The sequence below is a fragment of the Mchenga conophoros genome, linkage group LG7, assembly GCF_057382185.1.
Source record: "Mchenga conophoros isolate Kocher_MC1m ecotype Shallow Benthic linkage group LG7, M_conophoros_male_GT1.1, whole genome shotgun sequence".
Classification (NCBI taxonomy): Eukaryota; Metazoa; Chordata; class Actinopteri; order Cichliformes; family Cichlidae; genus Mchenga; species Mchenga conophoros.
In genome coordinates this window covers 59,150,734-59,166,552 of record NC_140532.1, presented here as the reverse complement: position 1 = coordinate 59,166,552, position 15,819 = coordinate 59,150,734, and the positions used below count along the sequence as shown (strand labels likewise).

Here is a 15,819-nt window from a genome sequence, read left to right as displayed (position 1 = left end):
AAAAAACCCAAACAAACAAAAAACAGCCAGTGCAGATATTCAGAGGACAATGGAAAAAGATGTGAAAGTGACTCATACCTTTGACTGCATATAAATGCCGATGCATGTCTTTGACAGTCGCTTAGCCAATTACCGTGGAGCGTGTCCACTATGTCATCGTCATGTTTCGAAAAGCTAAAATGACGGCAACAAAAACTTTCAGCTTGAGGCTCCGCCTTTTGTTTGTTTTTTTGTTTGTTTTTTTACACATTGTATTGTACATAAACATTCACCTTCAACCTTTTAAGGATTCTCGGAGCAGCCGGTCCCATAATAAATAAGCCACACAGGCACTGTGATAAAAGGGAGAATCCAAAATTATTTAATTTTAAGCCATAAAAAAATCTTACCAACAAAGACCTGGGTAATTAAGTCCAAACTTTCAAAACACACAAATATTTTAAAAGCATATTTAAACAAAGATTTTGGAACATGCATGCATCAAGTTACCAACATCCTTAAAGAGTAAGTAAAACCTACAAAAGTGGAACTTTTTCTGTCTACAAACCATCTCTGTTCTTTGGTATAATCTATATAAAACAATGACAGGATAAACTAGCAATATAAAGAAATTTCCCTCATCTATGTAACTAATGGAATAAAACACAGAACAATTTATTTTACATTATGAAAGCGAATTGCCGATACCTCAAACAAACGCGTACATACTTAATGTTCGGATTTCTTATTTTAAATAAACACCCCACACATCCCTGTGCTGTGCCCTCCAGGGGTACAAAGAGAGTTTCATCTGAAGGACCAGCTGTCCTTGTGTCTGTGCAGCTCTGGGTCCAGCTCAGCAGCTTCCCACCCGCCCAACCCCACCGGGTCAAAGACCCGAACACAGAAGCACTTCCTATTGCTTTCTTAAAATTCCAACATGCTCGACATACTTAGACCTGTACAAACAATGTACAAAAGAACAACTCCCGCTTACACCACAATTATGAAAAGAGAAAATTGGCACTTTGAATGTTCGTCCTGATGTAAACCACATGATATTTTCTGATTGTCGTTGCTGCATTTGTGCACAGAGGGTCATTTCGCCCTCTGGCATGCTCAGAGGTAGAAAGGCTGCAGATCGCCAAGAAGTGAATAAAAATGGCTGACAGGTCCCCAATGCATGCCACTGCATAAAAGCCCAACTAACATGGAATTTGAGTGATGGTGATGTTATCTGCAACCAGAGTCTGTGCAGTACCCATCAGGGGTGGAGACATGGTATTGAGGTCTAAGCACAGTGCTCTTAAACATCAAGCAACCAGAAGAAAGAAGATGCTTTCCAGGCAGTCCAGAATTCACAGCAGCCTACAGACCCAAAAATGTTACATATGAGGGGTAAACATGTTTCCACCATGTTTTTCATAAAACAGTTTGAAACCTTAGATATCGTTCCATTTTCTGTTTTGTATATATGGGTTTAATTATTAGTAAAATCCCTTTCTCCCCCATTAGGAAGGTCTCGGCACTTTGAGACACTTTTTGGCGTTCATCATTTTGATTTAAGGCAAGCCAGCAGTGGAGAAGAAGTTATTTAGCAACACTTTCTTTTAGGAGAGTCCTCAGTCAACCAATCAGCATGCATTAGCAGAGTGCTAGCATTTTATGGGTAAAAACAACAGCGTTGTAAAAAACAAACAAACAAAAAACTAGAGGACATAACTGGCAGTTTACTTCAATCAGGCATATTATTAATGCTGCATTTGTGAAAACTAAAATAAAGCATGTTCTTCTTTGTATAGAAGCAGGTGAAAATAATTATTTTACCTATTTAGCTCCCCTGGGTTTGCAGGAAGTGAAGCTGTTCCCTCTAGATCTGCTCTGACGTAGCCCAGCAACCACCACCTCCATTGTGCAACTTTACTGCAGCAGAATCTGAACTGCCCGTCTTCTACACTGGTTGGGTCGTTTGCTTACCATTCGAATCACCCATTTAACACAAACTTAACTTCCTGAAAAAAATGCCAAAGTCCCTCAAGATGTGTTAGAAGATTCGTGCAGAAAGTTCCTGTGTACACTTCCTGAACAGTGGCCAACAGGTGGCTCAGAAACTAATTAAAAAATCAAAACAAACTGAGCAAATGGAAAAATGAACACTCAAACATCACCGTGATACAATACGCTTCAAAGAAACTATTTTGGTAGTCTTGGATGAAGTGCTGTGTGATAATGTTTAGCCAGCAGTGCTGAGAAAAAGGCATGCACTCAATACCACATGTTCATCCCCTGGTTGTTACTTTGGTTGCACATTACATCAACCATCAGATTTTCCATCTTTACATACAGACTCGGGCTGAAGATGCACAACAGACACCAGTTTTCCTCTTAGATCTCCAGTTGCTGAAGGTGGTTTCCAGTTCATGCAGTCTGTGTGACAGTTAGAATTCATTCATTCAACTGTTAGCACATTTAAATACGGTGTTCCTGTTTAAATGTGGCCGACAGCTCTGTGCACACCTGTATAAAGGCTGGTGCACGAGATGTAAAGCACCAAACCAGACATTTGACTCCTGCTTGTTGATAACCAGAAGCAAAGCAAATGAATAAACCTCTGAATATGTAACTGGTAGATTGAGGCTGTTTTGAAATCAAACAGAGCTTAAATCCAGGTGAATATGTGAATACTGTGACTCAGGATTTGGTCAGGATTAACTTTGGAACTTTCGACCACCTGAACATACAGTGCCAGTTTTAGAAATAGTAGATTAAAGTGGAATCTTTGTGTGGACATGCCAACCATGAGAAGCAACGAGCCAACACTCAAATGATTAGCTGTGGTACTGTGAGATGTTGTGCACCAGTAGATCCTGTGAAAGGAGGGATAGCACTGGTACTTGATTAGAGCAAGAGGCTGCGTATTCTGGAAGACCACATCTGGAGTGCTGTGGTTGTCATGGTGAATGCCCCATCATTTGACTGGGAAGCTTCTTTTCAGATCATGTGACTGATTGTCGGTCTGTAGTGTTTTCTCTGAGGAAGACTTTGAGCTACATCTCTGAGATCAAGCATGGTAGAGTTTATAAATGTCCACTTTTACTTGTGCCTAAAATCTTCTTTCTCCTCCTCTAATCTCTTTGCAAGCTTTGGCTTAAAAAAGAAAGAAAAGAAAAGAAAGAAAGAACGAATACCAATGATTCAACTCAGCAGTCTTTGAACAGACTAACAGTGAACCCTCTGCACTAAAGGAGCAGGCTGTTTGTCTCCTGTCCCTTTTGGGTTTTTTTTGTTGGCTTCAGCAGGACCACGAGGTACAGTTTAGTCTGGAGTTCAAATCCAAAGCCGCCTCTGCTGCTTAGTCTCCTGAGTCCTTGCTGTCAGAGTGAGGTGTGTACTTCAAGCGAAATGTCCCTGAGAAACACAGCAGAGTTGTTAAAGTGATGCCTTGGAGATGTCCCAATCTATGGCATCCCAAAGGGTTCAAAATTATATAACGGACACATGACATTATGAAGGAAGTGGGTAAAATATGTAAATGAAGTCACAAATATGTTTTTAGACTTAAAATTTTAAGTAATGAATGAGAAATTTATTCAAAACAGATTTTAATTTTTAGTAACATCAAAATCTGTTTTGAAATATTAAATTATACTGAAATAAAGAACTCCATCTCACTAAACAGGTCAAGTTTTACTTTTGTATATTACACATCATCATTTCAGTTAATCCAATTACACATTCAAATTAAAGTTCGTAATACCTATAATTCATTTTACAAATTCACCATTTTAATTCCTGCATAATTGTTATACTTTTGTGCATTTGGGCACAGTTTGCAAACTAAATCGTGTGAAGAAAACGACTGAAAACTGAAGTAAAATTTGTTAGAAACAAACATTTTATATTTAAATACAAAATGAAGTAGAAATATCAGTTATTATATTCTCAAATGTACTGTCCTTAAAGCCAATTGCATTTATAAATGTATATCACACCTTAAATATGGTATTTTTCACACTCCGTACTCACTGACTCACCTTGCTGTGTCGCATCCATGGGTGGCTGTTTGCAGTCCTCGGCTCTGTGTCCGTGGGCACCGCAGTTATAACATGACAGGTTCCCTGCTGTCCTTTTTTGCCCACTGTTTCCCATGATGCCATGGGGCTGGTAAAAGCCGAACCCCTGCTGCTGGTCATGTGACAGCGGGCTGTGGCGGTAGAGGGGCGGCGGTACCATCATTGGGTAGGAGAATGGTGCAGCGCCTGTGCCGGCGTTGCTGGACGATGCTATCAGGGGGCTGAGATGGAGCAGAGGACCCAGGGTGAAGAGTGAGGGCCCGGCTGAGAACGGCTGCAGGTAGCTGGCTGCGGCGTATCCAGGGAACGCCCCGTAGGCGCCGCAGTTCCCTCGACAACCGCAAGAACTGCAAACACATACGGAAGGACTGTGACCAGAACTTTGATCCAATGAAGAAGCAGAGGAGGGCGAAGGAGAGGGGCTGGAGGTATGCTGGGGTGGGTAGTAAGTGTTGCCCGGGACTGCAGCCACAGGAACTGTGCTTGCTGTTGCCATGGGAACATAGCTACCTCCACCACTGGAGCTGCCAGTCTGAGAGGCGGATTTTGAGGAGGTGCAGGAGGAGGAAGCGGAGAAAGACGCGAAGGAGGATGAGGATACAGGGGGGTAAGAGTAAAATCCAGATGGAGAAGGGGAGGAAGAGGATGAGAGGTGGAAGTGGACAGGGGGGTGGGAAACGTGGTGGTGGCTGTTGGAGGTGGAGGTCAGAGCGCAGCTGGTTTCTACCATCAGACTAACACCACCTCCCGCAAGACCACGACAAACCACAGAGTCCTGGAGTCCAGACGAGCCATCCATGTTGACCCTGGAGAACAGGTTTTCCCGTCTTACCCCCACCCCAGCCCCCACCCCGAGCCCTGAACTGAAGCTTGCACCGGCCACAGGAAGGCTCGAGCCCAACGGCTTAGTCCGGTCCTCTGTGGCCAGCGGAGGGGGCCTTGGCTTGCGAGGGGAGGTGAGGATGCGTGCTGGGTTTGAGACCGGGGAGAGCAGCGTCTGTGGGTAACCGCCCTGTGGGTGATAAGCAGATTGCGGGAGGCCGAAGGGGAGGTGGGAGGAGCATGTGGGAGGAAGAGGAGGAGCTGGATCGGTTTGGACGGGCAGAACCTGGGCTGTGGGGCGACTGGAGCCTGTCGAGTTCAGAATGAACATGCAGGGCCGATCCTTCTCTGGACCACTTCCTGCTGTATCTGGAGCCAACACACCTGAAAGAGATTTGTGTTTATATAACATTTGCATATATATTTGGATATAAACGGTATGGAAAAAGCAAAAGTCTCTAGTTTTGCGTCATTGATCTTATCGTTTTAACAAACTTCTATTTCTAATTTTGTTGACCTGTTTCTCCTTAACGTCAATCTAGACTTTAAGAATTGTTCTTCGTAAATCGTGCTGACGCGGTTTGAATTAATTCTGCAGTCGTGAGATAAAAACGTACGTCTGTGAATGTCTCTGGTCCTGTCAAAGGTGGAGTCGCAACTGTGTGGGGTGCGAGGGGAGCAGGAAGAGCTGGAGTAGCCCGAGGACGAGCTGCTGTCTGTGGAGACAGGGTGGTGGTGCGGCACGGCGTCCACCTCCACTCGCAGTTCTCCTGCAAAACATTTGAATACAGTTCAGTTCTGAACTGTTGTAATCCTTCCTGGGTCCAGTGAAGTGAGTCTGCTTCATTATCTATATCTAGTACATGTCTAATGGAACCTCATAGTTCTGGAGCACGTTTATGAAACCGATTTGAATTTGAAACCAAATTTTCTTGGAGAGAAGAGCAGGTCGGCAGCTCGTGATGACCATATTATTACACTCCCTCACTATGACATCATAAAGACGCAAAAGGGAAACATTTAAAGCAATCTGAAGCCTGAGAGTGATTTGGCCATACTTGGAAACAACCCTGCTCTCTTACCTGCACCGGAGGTGGAGTGAGCTGAGGGTCCCATGTGACTGGAAGGCGTCACCCTGGCAATGCCACTGCACGGCCGCTTCTCCATCTTCATCTCCCTGCTGGGAACACGCAAGCATTCGAGTCAGAAACACAGTCTTTATCAAGTGTAGCGAATACTTAAGATAAGTATGTACTAGAGATGGACCGATCCGATATTACGTATCGGTATCGGTCCGATACTGACCTAAATTACTGGATCGGATATCGGAGAAAAATAAAAAATTTAATCCGATCCATTAAATATCACGAAAGCATCTCACAAAACTTGCAACACGCCGTAACTCACCTCAGAACGTTAGCACTCGGAGCAGTATGCATCACGTGATAGAGTGGCTGTGGCATGCGGACCTGTCGGTGGTCTGGATAGCATTTGGAGCTTCGCTAGCAACCCGGCATTTCATCTCCGACAAAGTTATCCCGAGAGAAGTAAAGCAAGTGTGTAAGTCCATCTCTGAATGTTTGTAAAGCATTCCTGCGTTAAGCTTAACAAACGATATATGGAGCGACTGCCTCTTCTTGCTGCTACTTCAATCATGAAACTGCTTAACGATCAGCTGATCGGCTTTTCTGTCGCGAGTCCGTCTCTCTGGTTTGCTTTTGGCCCACTTTGCACCAGAAAGAGGAAACCAGCGGCAGAACAACAGCAGCACGTTTAAGCTTGATAAGCTGTTGTTAGAATGTATTTAATATTACTTTCTACTCCAGGATCTTTTTCTATGTAGCTGACGACTGGTAACTGTGCAGGGGCGGATCTAGCAAAGTTTAGCCAGGGGGGCCGATAGGGCATTAACAGGGAAAAGGGGGCACAAAGACATACTTTTCTTTCTTATTCTCATTTAAAATGTCTAGCTTTTAATAAATAATTATCTGACACCCAAAGTTTTAATTTGATGCAAAATGAATAGAAGTCCATTACTGTATATAGTAACTATTAAGTCTAATATATATACCCTAGTAAGCTATAGTACTTTTTCCTTTGGGAAGGTACCATCTGTGCAGTCTGCAATTCTGTTGAAGAAAGATGTTGAATCTATTTAATATTTCTTGAAAAATAATTGATTTCTGTGCATTTTTTTTCACACTGCATCAAATTAAGGTTGATTACGGCGATTAAGCATCATGAGGTGGAGCGTGAGGGGTGGTTCCCTATTTTTTATTTATTTATTTTTGTTGTTGCTGGGAGTTGGAACCCTATTAGTTAGGTTGCTTAATATTTACGCTAAGTACTCTTTAAAATACCAGAATAGGGAGGATGGTGTAGGTTTAAGTTTATTAGATTGATCAGTATTGCTGAAATATGAAATATTTTTTTTTGCATACAGGTATAACAGAATAGCTTTAGTGTAGTTGTTGTTTTAAACTTGAGTATGAACTTATACAAAATGCAGCAAGATATTTAAAAAACAGTTTTGTTGATTAAAAAACACTATATCGGATTCATATCGGTATCGGCAGATATCCAAATTTATGATATCGGTATCGGTATCGGACATAAAAAAGTGGTATCGTGCCATCTCTAGTATGTACTATACTGTGTTTATTAAAGGTCAATGAAACAGACACATACGGTGGCTAACTAGACACCCAGGCGGTAACAGTCTAACAAGACTCAGTTGAGGAAACCAGCAGCCATGAGCAGAGAGGTCAAGACCTAAAGCCGACTGACTCATTGGCTTTGTGCCATCATAAGTGGACTAAGTGAAGTATTTTCTGAGATCCTTAAACAAAGGAAACATGCAGCTTCCCATGTGTACTTCTTTTAGATAGCTCTTTTTGACCAGAAATTCTTTCCATCATGTTCCCACACCAAAAATGTAATATTCTCTCTGTGAGCATTAGGGACATCCTAGCAACTTGAGCCACTTGTGTGCATCTTGAATCAGTATTTCAGCCATGAACAGTAGAGAGCAGCAACTTCCTGATAGCCCAGCTAGCTGCTTCTTACACACAAGTTTCAGCTGTTGTTTAACTAAGCTTCACTGAAAGAAAATATAAAGGACTTTTTGTCTAGAAGCAGGTGCACTTATTTTAATCATAGATCTTCATTCACTCCTATTTATTAAGGACTATCTCACAAGCGCCCCCTGCTGTGCCCAGCTGAACTGCAGGCAATTTCTGTGCTACAAAAACAACTAGTGTCTTTTACTGACCACATGGGGGAGACATTACCCACTTAACGTGCTCCTCGGGTCTCAGCTGCACCTCTACAAACACAACTATCTCTTTGGAAAATCACCACAGGAACTTTTCCATTTTCTGAGTCTTGTTCAAGCACGTACACACGCAAATACACAAATCGCCTGCCTAATGGGAACCTGTTGATTCTGGGAATGGAAACACAGCTGAGAGAAAACAAGTTCACGCTCAGGTGTGCGTGTGCATCCGGGGTGCGCAAGTTCAGATGCTTGTGTACTTAAATCAGAGCCTGTGTTTTTGTGCTTCTGCACGTAAAACACATCTTATCTCTCCGGCCCATCCTCAGCTGGTTAACCATTGATGCTGTATGGACCATTGGTGCAGGATGTTTACCGGGGAGAGCAGCAGCGGGTCAGTCTGTTTGCCAGTTGTTAAACAGGGTAAGGCATCAGTCAAGTCAAAGAGGTGATTTTGGAAAACAACTGAACTGCAGAATCAAAACTATCAGTGCCACAAGCACACAAACCAACTTCGGTCTGTATACTAATATTGGAGATGGTAGAGAGACAAGTTTGTGACAAATCTGAGTGACTTCTCAAATATTTTCTTTCTTTCTTTTTTTTTTAAAGACAAAAAAACTGAATTTTTGTTATCTGCCCTTACTCTGCAGACTTTTGGAGTTCTAGTTGGGTCTTCAGTTTCTTCTTTGCTCCTTGGGTGAGGTCGTACTTGTTCAGGTCCTCCTCTGTCAGAGCTAAAAACTGCAATTTATACAGAGGAACAAATTCAGAAGCTTTCAAAGAATCAAAACGTTGATCAAGAAATATGCAAATACATTATACATGCACAGGAGTACGACGTTTTATACACACAACGTGATGTAATCTAAAGATGTACCCACCTCCTCCATGGTGAGCTGTTTGAAGACGGGGTAATACTTATGGAGGCGGAGCCTGCGGAGCCAGTCCAGGATGCCGTTCTGCTCTGGCGTATTAGGCTGAGACTGGGAGAGCGATTGATTATGGGACTGGGAGCGGGACTGTGAATGTGAATGGGACGATGGTTGGGAATGGGACAGGTGCAGAGTCTGAGGCTGCGTACTGGGCTGGCTGCTGGTTTGTGCATGAAGGTGGTGCTGGGAGGGCTGTGGGTATAAATGAAGCTGACCATGCTGAGGATGCGGTTGGGAGGAGCTGTCGCCCCCGCTTCCTGCAGAGCCACGTGCTGGCAGGGCTGGCACGGGGGGAGGGAGAGAGGAGAGCTGTGGGGAGTGCTGGGGAGGAGGAATGGAAGGTAGGAGAGCCGGAGTCGGAAGAGGAGGGGAGGAAAGGGAGGACAAGTGAGGAGTGGAGCGAGTCAAGATGGAGTTGTGGGTGCTGATGACGGGCTGGACGCTGGCCACTCTGTACACCACCCTGAGAGACAGCAAGAGCCAATGAGCGACGTTGGTACAAGTGCACTTCTAAGACTGTACATGTAGATGTGTTTTAATGCAACGAGGTCAAAGAGGGGCAAAACTCGTACCTGTTACCTCCTTTGTACTGCATCATACAGCCAAGATCTGTGCAACAGATTCACAATACAAACCATCATCACCATCAGGCGATAGTCACACAACACGAGGCTAACAGTCCACAAAAATCTGAAATGTCAGTCAACTGGGCGAACATTTAAGTAGTAAATATATAAGATTTATTTTATTTATCCCAAAATAGTTATATTCACTTGTTACAGCAGAAAAAAATATTAAGCATAAGATACAACAAATATCTTAAATAAGAGCTAGCGGATATGCAGGTCAATAAAATAAAATAAAATTAGAGAACGATGAGAACAATCAGTATTATATGCACAAACAGCCATAATGATAAAGCTGAGTTAAAATGACTCACTGAATTTAGTAAAAAAAATGGCAAATCTCACAATGATGAAGTATGTTTAAAGGAGTAAAAGTAAGACTTATAAACCTAAGAACATTGTTTAAAAGCATGGTGGTGGTAGCATCATGCTATGAGGCTGTTTTGCCAGTGATACTGGGACAAAGTGGATGGAATAATGGAGCGCCTCCTCCAAATTCTCAACAGCAAAACAACTGCAATTTGGACACAAGTGGGTGTTCGAATAGGACACTAATCCCAAACACTCACCGAGACTGGTTTTGGAATGGATCAAGCAGGTGAACATCAAACCTCTCAAACCAATTCTACCAAGAAAATATTCAAATGTCCAGCCAGAATAATACCAGAAGCTTGCTGATGACTACCAAAGGTCAAGGTGCAACTTGACAAAGGATATTTAAGCAAATACAAGTGTATGTATATATTTGAGCCTGTGTATTAGAGAAAAATCCAGAATAAATTCAAACAGTTTTTTTAAAGATGTATGCTGTACAATCATCCCACCATAGCAGAACAGTTCAAAGGAATCATTAAAAGCCCCAACATTACCGTAACATTCATGCCCATGACGAGTGTAGGTACATTTCTGATTGCACCTGAATGGACTAAATATATATATGTAGGCAAAATGTTAGAAATGCTGTGAAAACATGTCCTTATAGCTAATTCCAACTGTTGCAGTCTGTGCAGAATTCACTGATGGGTGTGTTTGTGGAGCAAAACCGGACACATTCATTTTAGCCTTGCTTCTCCTGTGAGTCTGATACCCACTCACAGAGGAATAAACACATGCACAAAGTACAACCACACATAGAAACACACTGCACTGGTGGCTATAAATACCCTCTGGGATGAAGTCACACTAATAGATCGAGCACTCACACACACAGCAACATGAGGTCACCACACTCTAGGCTTCCCAACACAAACATGCCATGCTGAATTCCCACACCGGACTAAAATAGACTGCGTCCGCGCCCTCCAACACCTCAGAGGCACACACTGAAAATCCTGCCTGCAGTCTCACCTCCTCACTACAACCAACCAGGGCTCAGACTTGCAGCCTTGTCCTTTCCATTACCTCTCATTCCTTTCTCATCCCCAAAAACCGAACACAGGCATAATATCTTTTATCTTGCTGTTCTTGCCTTTGATCTTTCATCATCGTCTATGAATAAGAATGTCTCCTCCTTTATATCTCTGTTGCTTGCTATAATTTTTTTGCAATGAAATAATGACTTACTGGAGCTGTAGGTGAACGGGCAGGATGGAGCTATAGGAGAGGTTGGTAGTGAGGATGCAAGTGGGGAGGAGAGGGGTGAGGAGGGACAGTTGGGTGAGAGAGGCCTGGTGGAGGTAAAGAACAGCTGGACACTTTGGTGCTGGAGGACATGGCAGGGCAGGGCTGTTAGACACCTGAGTGGGACAACAGAAAGAAAAGGAAATGAAGTGGGAAGTAGATTAAAAGCTAAAGGAATAGATGCTCTGCTGTCAGATTTAAACAAACGCATATATCTAACTGCAATAGGAAGAAACTTTAACATAAAATCTATATTTGTACAGACAGACCTAACATTTCTAATCTAAACATATCTCTGGTCTGTTTATAAGAAAAAGCCACAGGGTGCCTTTAAAGCAGTTTTGCCAGGAAAGAGTGAGACGAAGAACAAGCAGAGGACAAAACTTTATAACTTGATGGGCCTTTCAAGCGCAGGTGCAACAATAGACTGAGTTTTAAAAAGGCACTGAGCCATGTCAGGAGATTGTTTATGTTTTTGTAGACAATAAAAAGCCAGAATGCAAAACATTTGGATCTGTACGAGGATTTCAAGTTGATATGTTTAGACGTTCACTTATCATCTATTAACAATATGTTAACATCCTGAAGTGCTGCCAGTATTTTATGTGAATTGGGAAAACTAGAGTTTACATAGCAATGCTTCACACAAGACTTGTTTAGGCTAGCATAGTGATGGATTATACTGTAAGAGTACTTCTAATACATTAAGGTTAATTTAACACGAGTAGCTTTGCTAACCAAAGTAAGATACTGTGCAAAAGTCTTGAGCTAACCCTCATTTCTTTATATCTTGCTTCCAAGGAGCCAAGCTTTCTTGTAATTGTATTTTAAGCAGTCTTGGGCAATAGCTCTCCAGGCTTCTGAAGGTCTTTTAAACAGCTGGATTACACTAAAGTGTGAAATTTCTCACTGTAACTTCTGAAGCTGATATGAATTATCACACTTTTTCTCACAGACTGTAAGCTGAGGCTACGTCTACACTAATCCTGATAAATTTGAAAACGGCGTTCTTGTCTAAAAACGCTCTGCATCCACACTATCGTGGGGCTCAAGAGTTGGGAGTTCGCCTTGTAATCGGAAGGTTGCCGGTTTGAGCCCCGGCTCGGACAGTCTCGGTCGTTGTGTCCTTGGGCAAGACACTTCACCCGTTGCCTACTGGTGGTGGTCAGAGGGCCCGGTGGCGCCAGTGTCCGGCAGCCTCGCCTCTGTCAGTGCGCCCCAGGGTGGCTGTGGCTACAATGTAGCTTGCCATCACCAGTGTGTGAATGTGTGCGTGAATGGGTGGATGACTGGATATGTAAAGCGCTTTGGGGTCCTTAGGGACTAGTAAAGAGCTATATAAATACAGGCCATTTACTATCGTTTTCGAACAGTTGTTCATCCACACTGACACGACTGAAAACGCTTACGTTCCTGTATTATGCATGCGTGAAACGTAAGACGATTCGACCTGTGTCATTTCTCTCTGCCGCAAAACGTCGAGGAAAAGCACAGAGTTCTTTAAATGGACTGACAATGAGGTGCAGTTGTTGCTGCGAGTAACTTTGCAAGTACAAAGTTGCAAAAGCGAGTGAGAATTAAAGAATTTGAAGAAAAGCTATCTGGAGCATGTACAGACTGATATTAATCTTTAATAGGGCTGTCAAAACTGAGAGCAAACAAAACAACTGTTGTATAATGCCCTCCGCTATCTTTGTTTGATTGGTCACATGACTGCATCATATGACTAAAATGCATCACTGTTTCCGAAAGCCTCCGTTTACACAGTCTACACTGTGACGCGAAAATGGTGTTCAAACGAAAATGTGTTAGTGTGGACACGGCCTGAAACAAACAAAACACCACCTCAAAAGGATGGGGGTTCTGGGACTAACCTGGGATCCAGTTCCATGGACTGAGGCGGGAACTTCTCCACTCCATCAGGAAATGCTCGTGACAGCTAAGTGAGAAACATTTTTTTTTTTATAAAAACAAAGTAAATAGAGCTCTTTGTGTCATTACACTGCTATGCTGATGATACCAAGCAATGCCTGACTGTTCAATCGCAGCTGATGATTTCTTAATTTATAGGCACAGATGGAAAAGGTCAGGCTCATAAGGTTTAATGTGCACCTCAAAAACACAAAAACATCACAAAAAGATTTGTAATGATAAAATACGATATTTATCATGTTTTATGAGAAAACATAAAACATTTTTTACCATAAAATCTAGAATTACACCAATCGTGTAATGATTGATTTGATTTGATTTCAAACAAAGCAGCTCTATCTCCTACTCACTTTGAGACACATATTAGTTTTACTGTGCAATAAAAAGTGCCTGAATGTAACTCGGGCTCATTTTCATTCGTGTGTTGAAATGTTGGTCCTGACCTGAGTCAGCAGCTCTGCTACCTCCTGCTGAGTTCTTACAACAGATACTACCAACCCATTGGTCCAGCTAACCTGGAGGAGGAGAGGAAAGGAATGGGAAGAAGGCAGTGAAGGAGTAGGGAAATGAGGGGGAAAAATATTTAAAGAAAGTCTAAAAAAGTTAGGAGTCAAACAATACATGCCGGCATGTACTCATATTTATAAGGTACCCACCTCAAAACTATACTCGCTGGAGTCTTCAGGCTTGTGAGGAACTCCTTTCAGCACCACCCTTTCAATCACCGCTGAAAGAAGCACAGATCGTTCCGCAGATGATTAACCACATGTCACATATCTGAGACAGCTGCTTCAACACATCACTCACTCGGGGTTGATACTGTAGGTTTCAATGGCCTAGAGGAATTTAAACAGAGCTTACTCTCGCAACATGATGAATCAGAAAAGGACAGAATGACAAGCTAGAGGTGAAGCAGTTTCGAGTACTATGGTGTCACTGGGCCTGTTAACTACATTGTCTCAGCAGAAAAGTCAAAGGTCAAGGTCAATGTTGTAGCGAGAAGTTTAGCATAAGATTGCTGAGAAATCTCTGTGACTACTTTCTTTTTTTAGCTCTCTTTGTATGAAGTTGTAAAAGAGATTATCCCCCTGCGACAATGAAACATTTAAATGCTTAAAAACGAAGTAAAACGCTGTACAACATTATATAAGTGTTATCATCTCTTTATAGGAAGGTTTGTAGCTACTTTAGATTTTAGTCCAGTTTATGAAAGTTTAAAAAAGTGAAACTAATAGTCAGAAAGTTAGTGGTGAAATGAGAAAGACTATCTCACAAGAATTTAATCAACAGTTATTGTCAGCGAGGCTTATTTAAATCAAAAACAGCAAACATTTCTTCTCTTTCTAAATGTGAAGAGTTTCTTTCTTTTTTCTTTTAATTCGTATAATTAGAAAATGAATATATTTGCAGTGTTATGTGAAGAATAACTGAATCTACCAGAGTCCAAGCATCAAATCAAATATGTAATGCTGGCACTGTGGAATATCAGAGGCTATAAAGCCTCTGATATTCCACAGTGCCAGCATCTGTGTTACATATTTGTGCAGCATTTTCTATATAAATAGAAAATGCTTTCATTACACTAGCACCCAAAAAGATACCAGGGTGTAACAACTCCATTATTTAAAGAGAATTAAGTTGTTATCCCACAGTTGTAAAGAGAAACCTTCCATTGTAAATGTGAGATGACAGCGTGCAGTCCTGAGCGTTGAGCAGGAGGCAACCACTTAAATTTTCTTCATTTAAGAAACCACACTCCTTGGCTAAGATGTCTCAGACAGAAAGGAGAATAAGACAACAGGCCTGAATTTTCTGACGGTGAGTCCTACGAACTGTTTACTGGTTTTCGGTTTTGGTCCGATTTGTTCTGAGATTTTAGAATCTGGGGCTCTGATTTAACATCCAGTGAATACTCTAAGACCTTGTTCATGCCTCAATCAGGGGATTAAATCCAAACTCCATTTTTCACTCCACATAAGCTAAACAAACTCCCAGTTAGAGGTGGACAATAAAGACTTTTAAAGTAAAACCACAAGTATGATGCTGGTTTTACTATAAACAAGATAAATGCTTACAAAAATACTGCAATTAAACAGTAAGTAAATCTTTTTGCCTCACATCAGCATTGAAAACATCCATCCATCCTCTTCCCCTTATCAGGGTTGAGCCTATCCCAGCAGTCATAAGTACACCTTGAACAGGCTGCCAGTCTATCGCAAGGCTAACACATAGAGACAGACGACCATTCACACCTATGGGCAATTTAGAATCACCGGTTAATCTAAACCCACTAACTGCATGTCTTTTGACTGTGGGAGGAAGCCGGAGTACTCAGAGAGAACCCGTGGGGAGAACATGCAAACTCCTTACAGAAAGGCCAGTTGGTGGATTCGAGCTCAGGACCTTCTTGCTGTGAGGCAACAATGCTAACCACATGCTGTCTGCATTAAAAAACACTGACACAAAAAACAGTAAAGCTGGCCTCAGTGATAATACTAATCATAGAGAGTATAAAAGATGGACGTCACTTCAGGTTTTGAAACGTAAACGTCTTTTTA

General features: G+C 42.2%; 1 protein-coding gene across 2 annotated transcripts in view; it reads right to left on the bottom strand.

Moving 5' to 3' along the window:
• Positions 1-283: 283 nt before the first annotated feature.
• Positions 284-15,819, bottom strand: part of zcchc14 (zinc finger, CCHC domain containing 14) — a 31,896-nt gene continuing 16,360 nt past the window's right edge. The window contains exons 4-14 of one of the 2 annotated variants that reach the window (XM_085280502.1): positions 13,918-13,988; positions 13,705-13,776; positions 13,204-13,268; positions 11,273-11,445; positions 9,656-9,692; positions 9,033-9,546; positions 8,795-8,892; positions 5,957-6,054; positions 5,492-5,644; positions 4,014-5,258; positions 284-3,387 (exon numbers count right to left, since the gene is read on the bottom strand). In XM_085280502.1, the coding sequence (XP_085136628.1) occupies positions 3,332-3,387; positions 4,014-5,258; positions 5,492-5,644; positions 5,957-6,054; positions 8,795-8,892; positions 9,033-9,546; positions 9,656-9,692; positions 11,273-11,445; positions 13,204-13,268; positions 13,705-13,776; positions 13,918-13,988 (2,582 nt within the window). In that variant the 3' untranslated portion in view covers positions 284-3,331. The remainder of the gene's footprint in view (positions 3,388-4,013; positions 5,259-5,491; positions 5,645-5,956; positions 6,055-8,794; positions 8,893-9,032; positions 9,547-9,655; positions 9,693-11,272; positions 11,446-13,203; positions 13,269-13,704; positions 13,777-13,917; positions 13,989-15,819) is intronic. The other variant, XM_085280503.1, reaches the window with a different exon arrangement.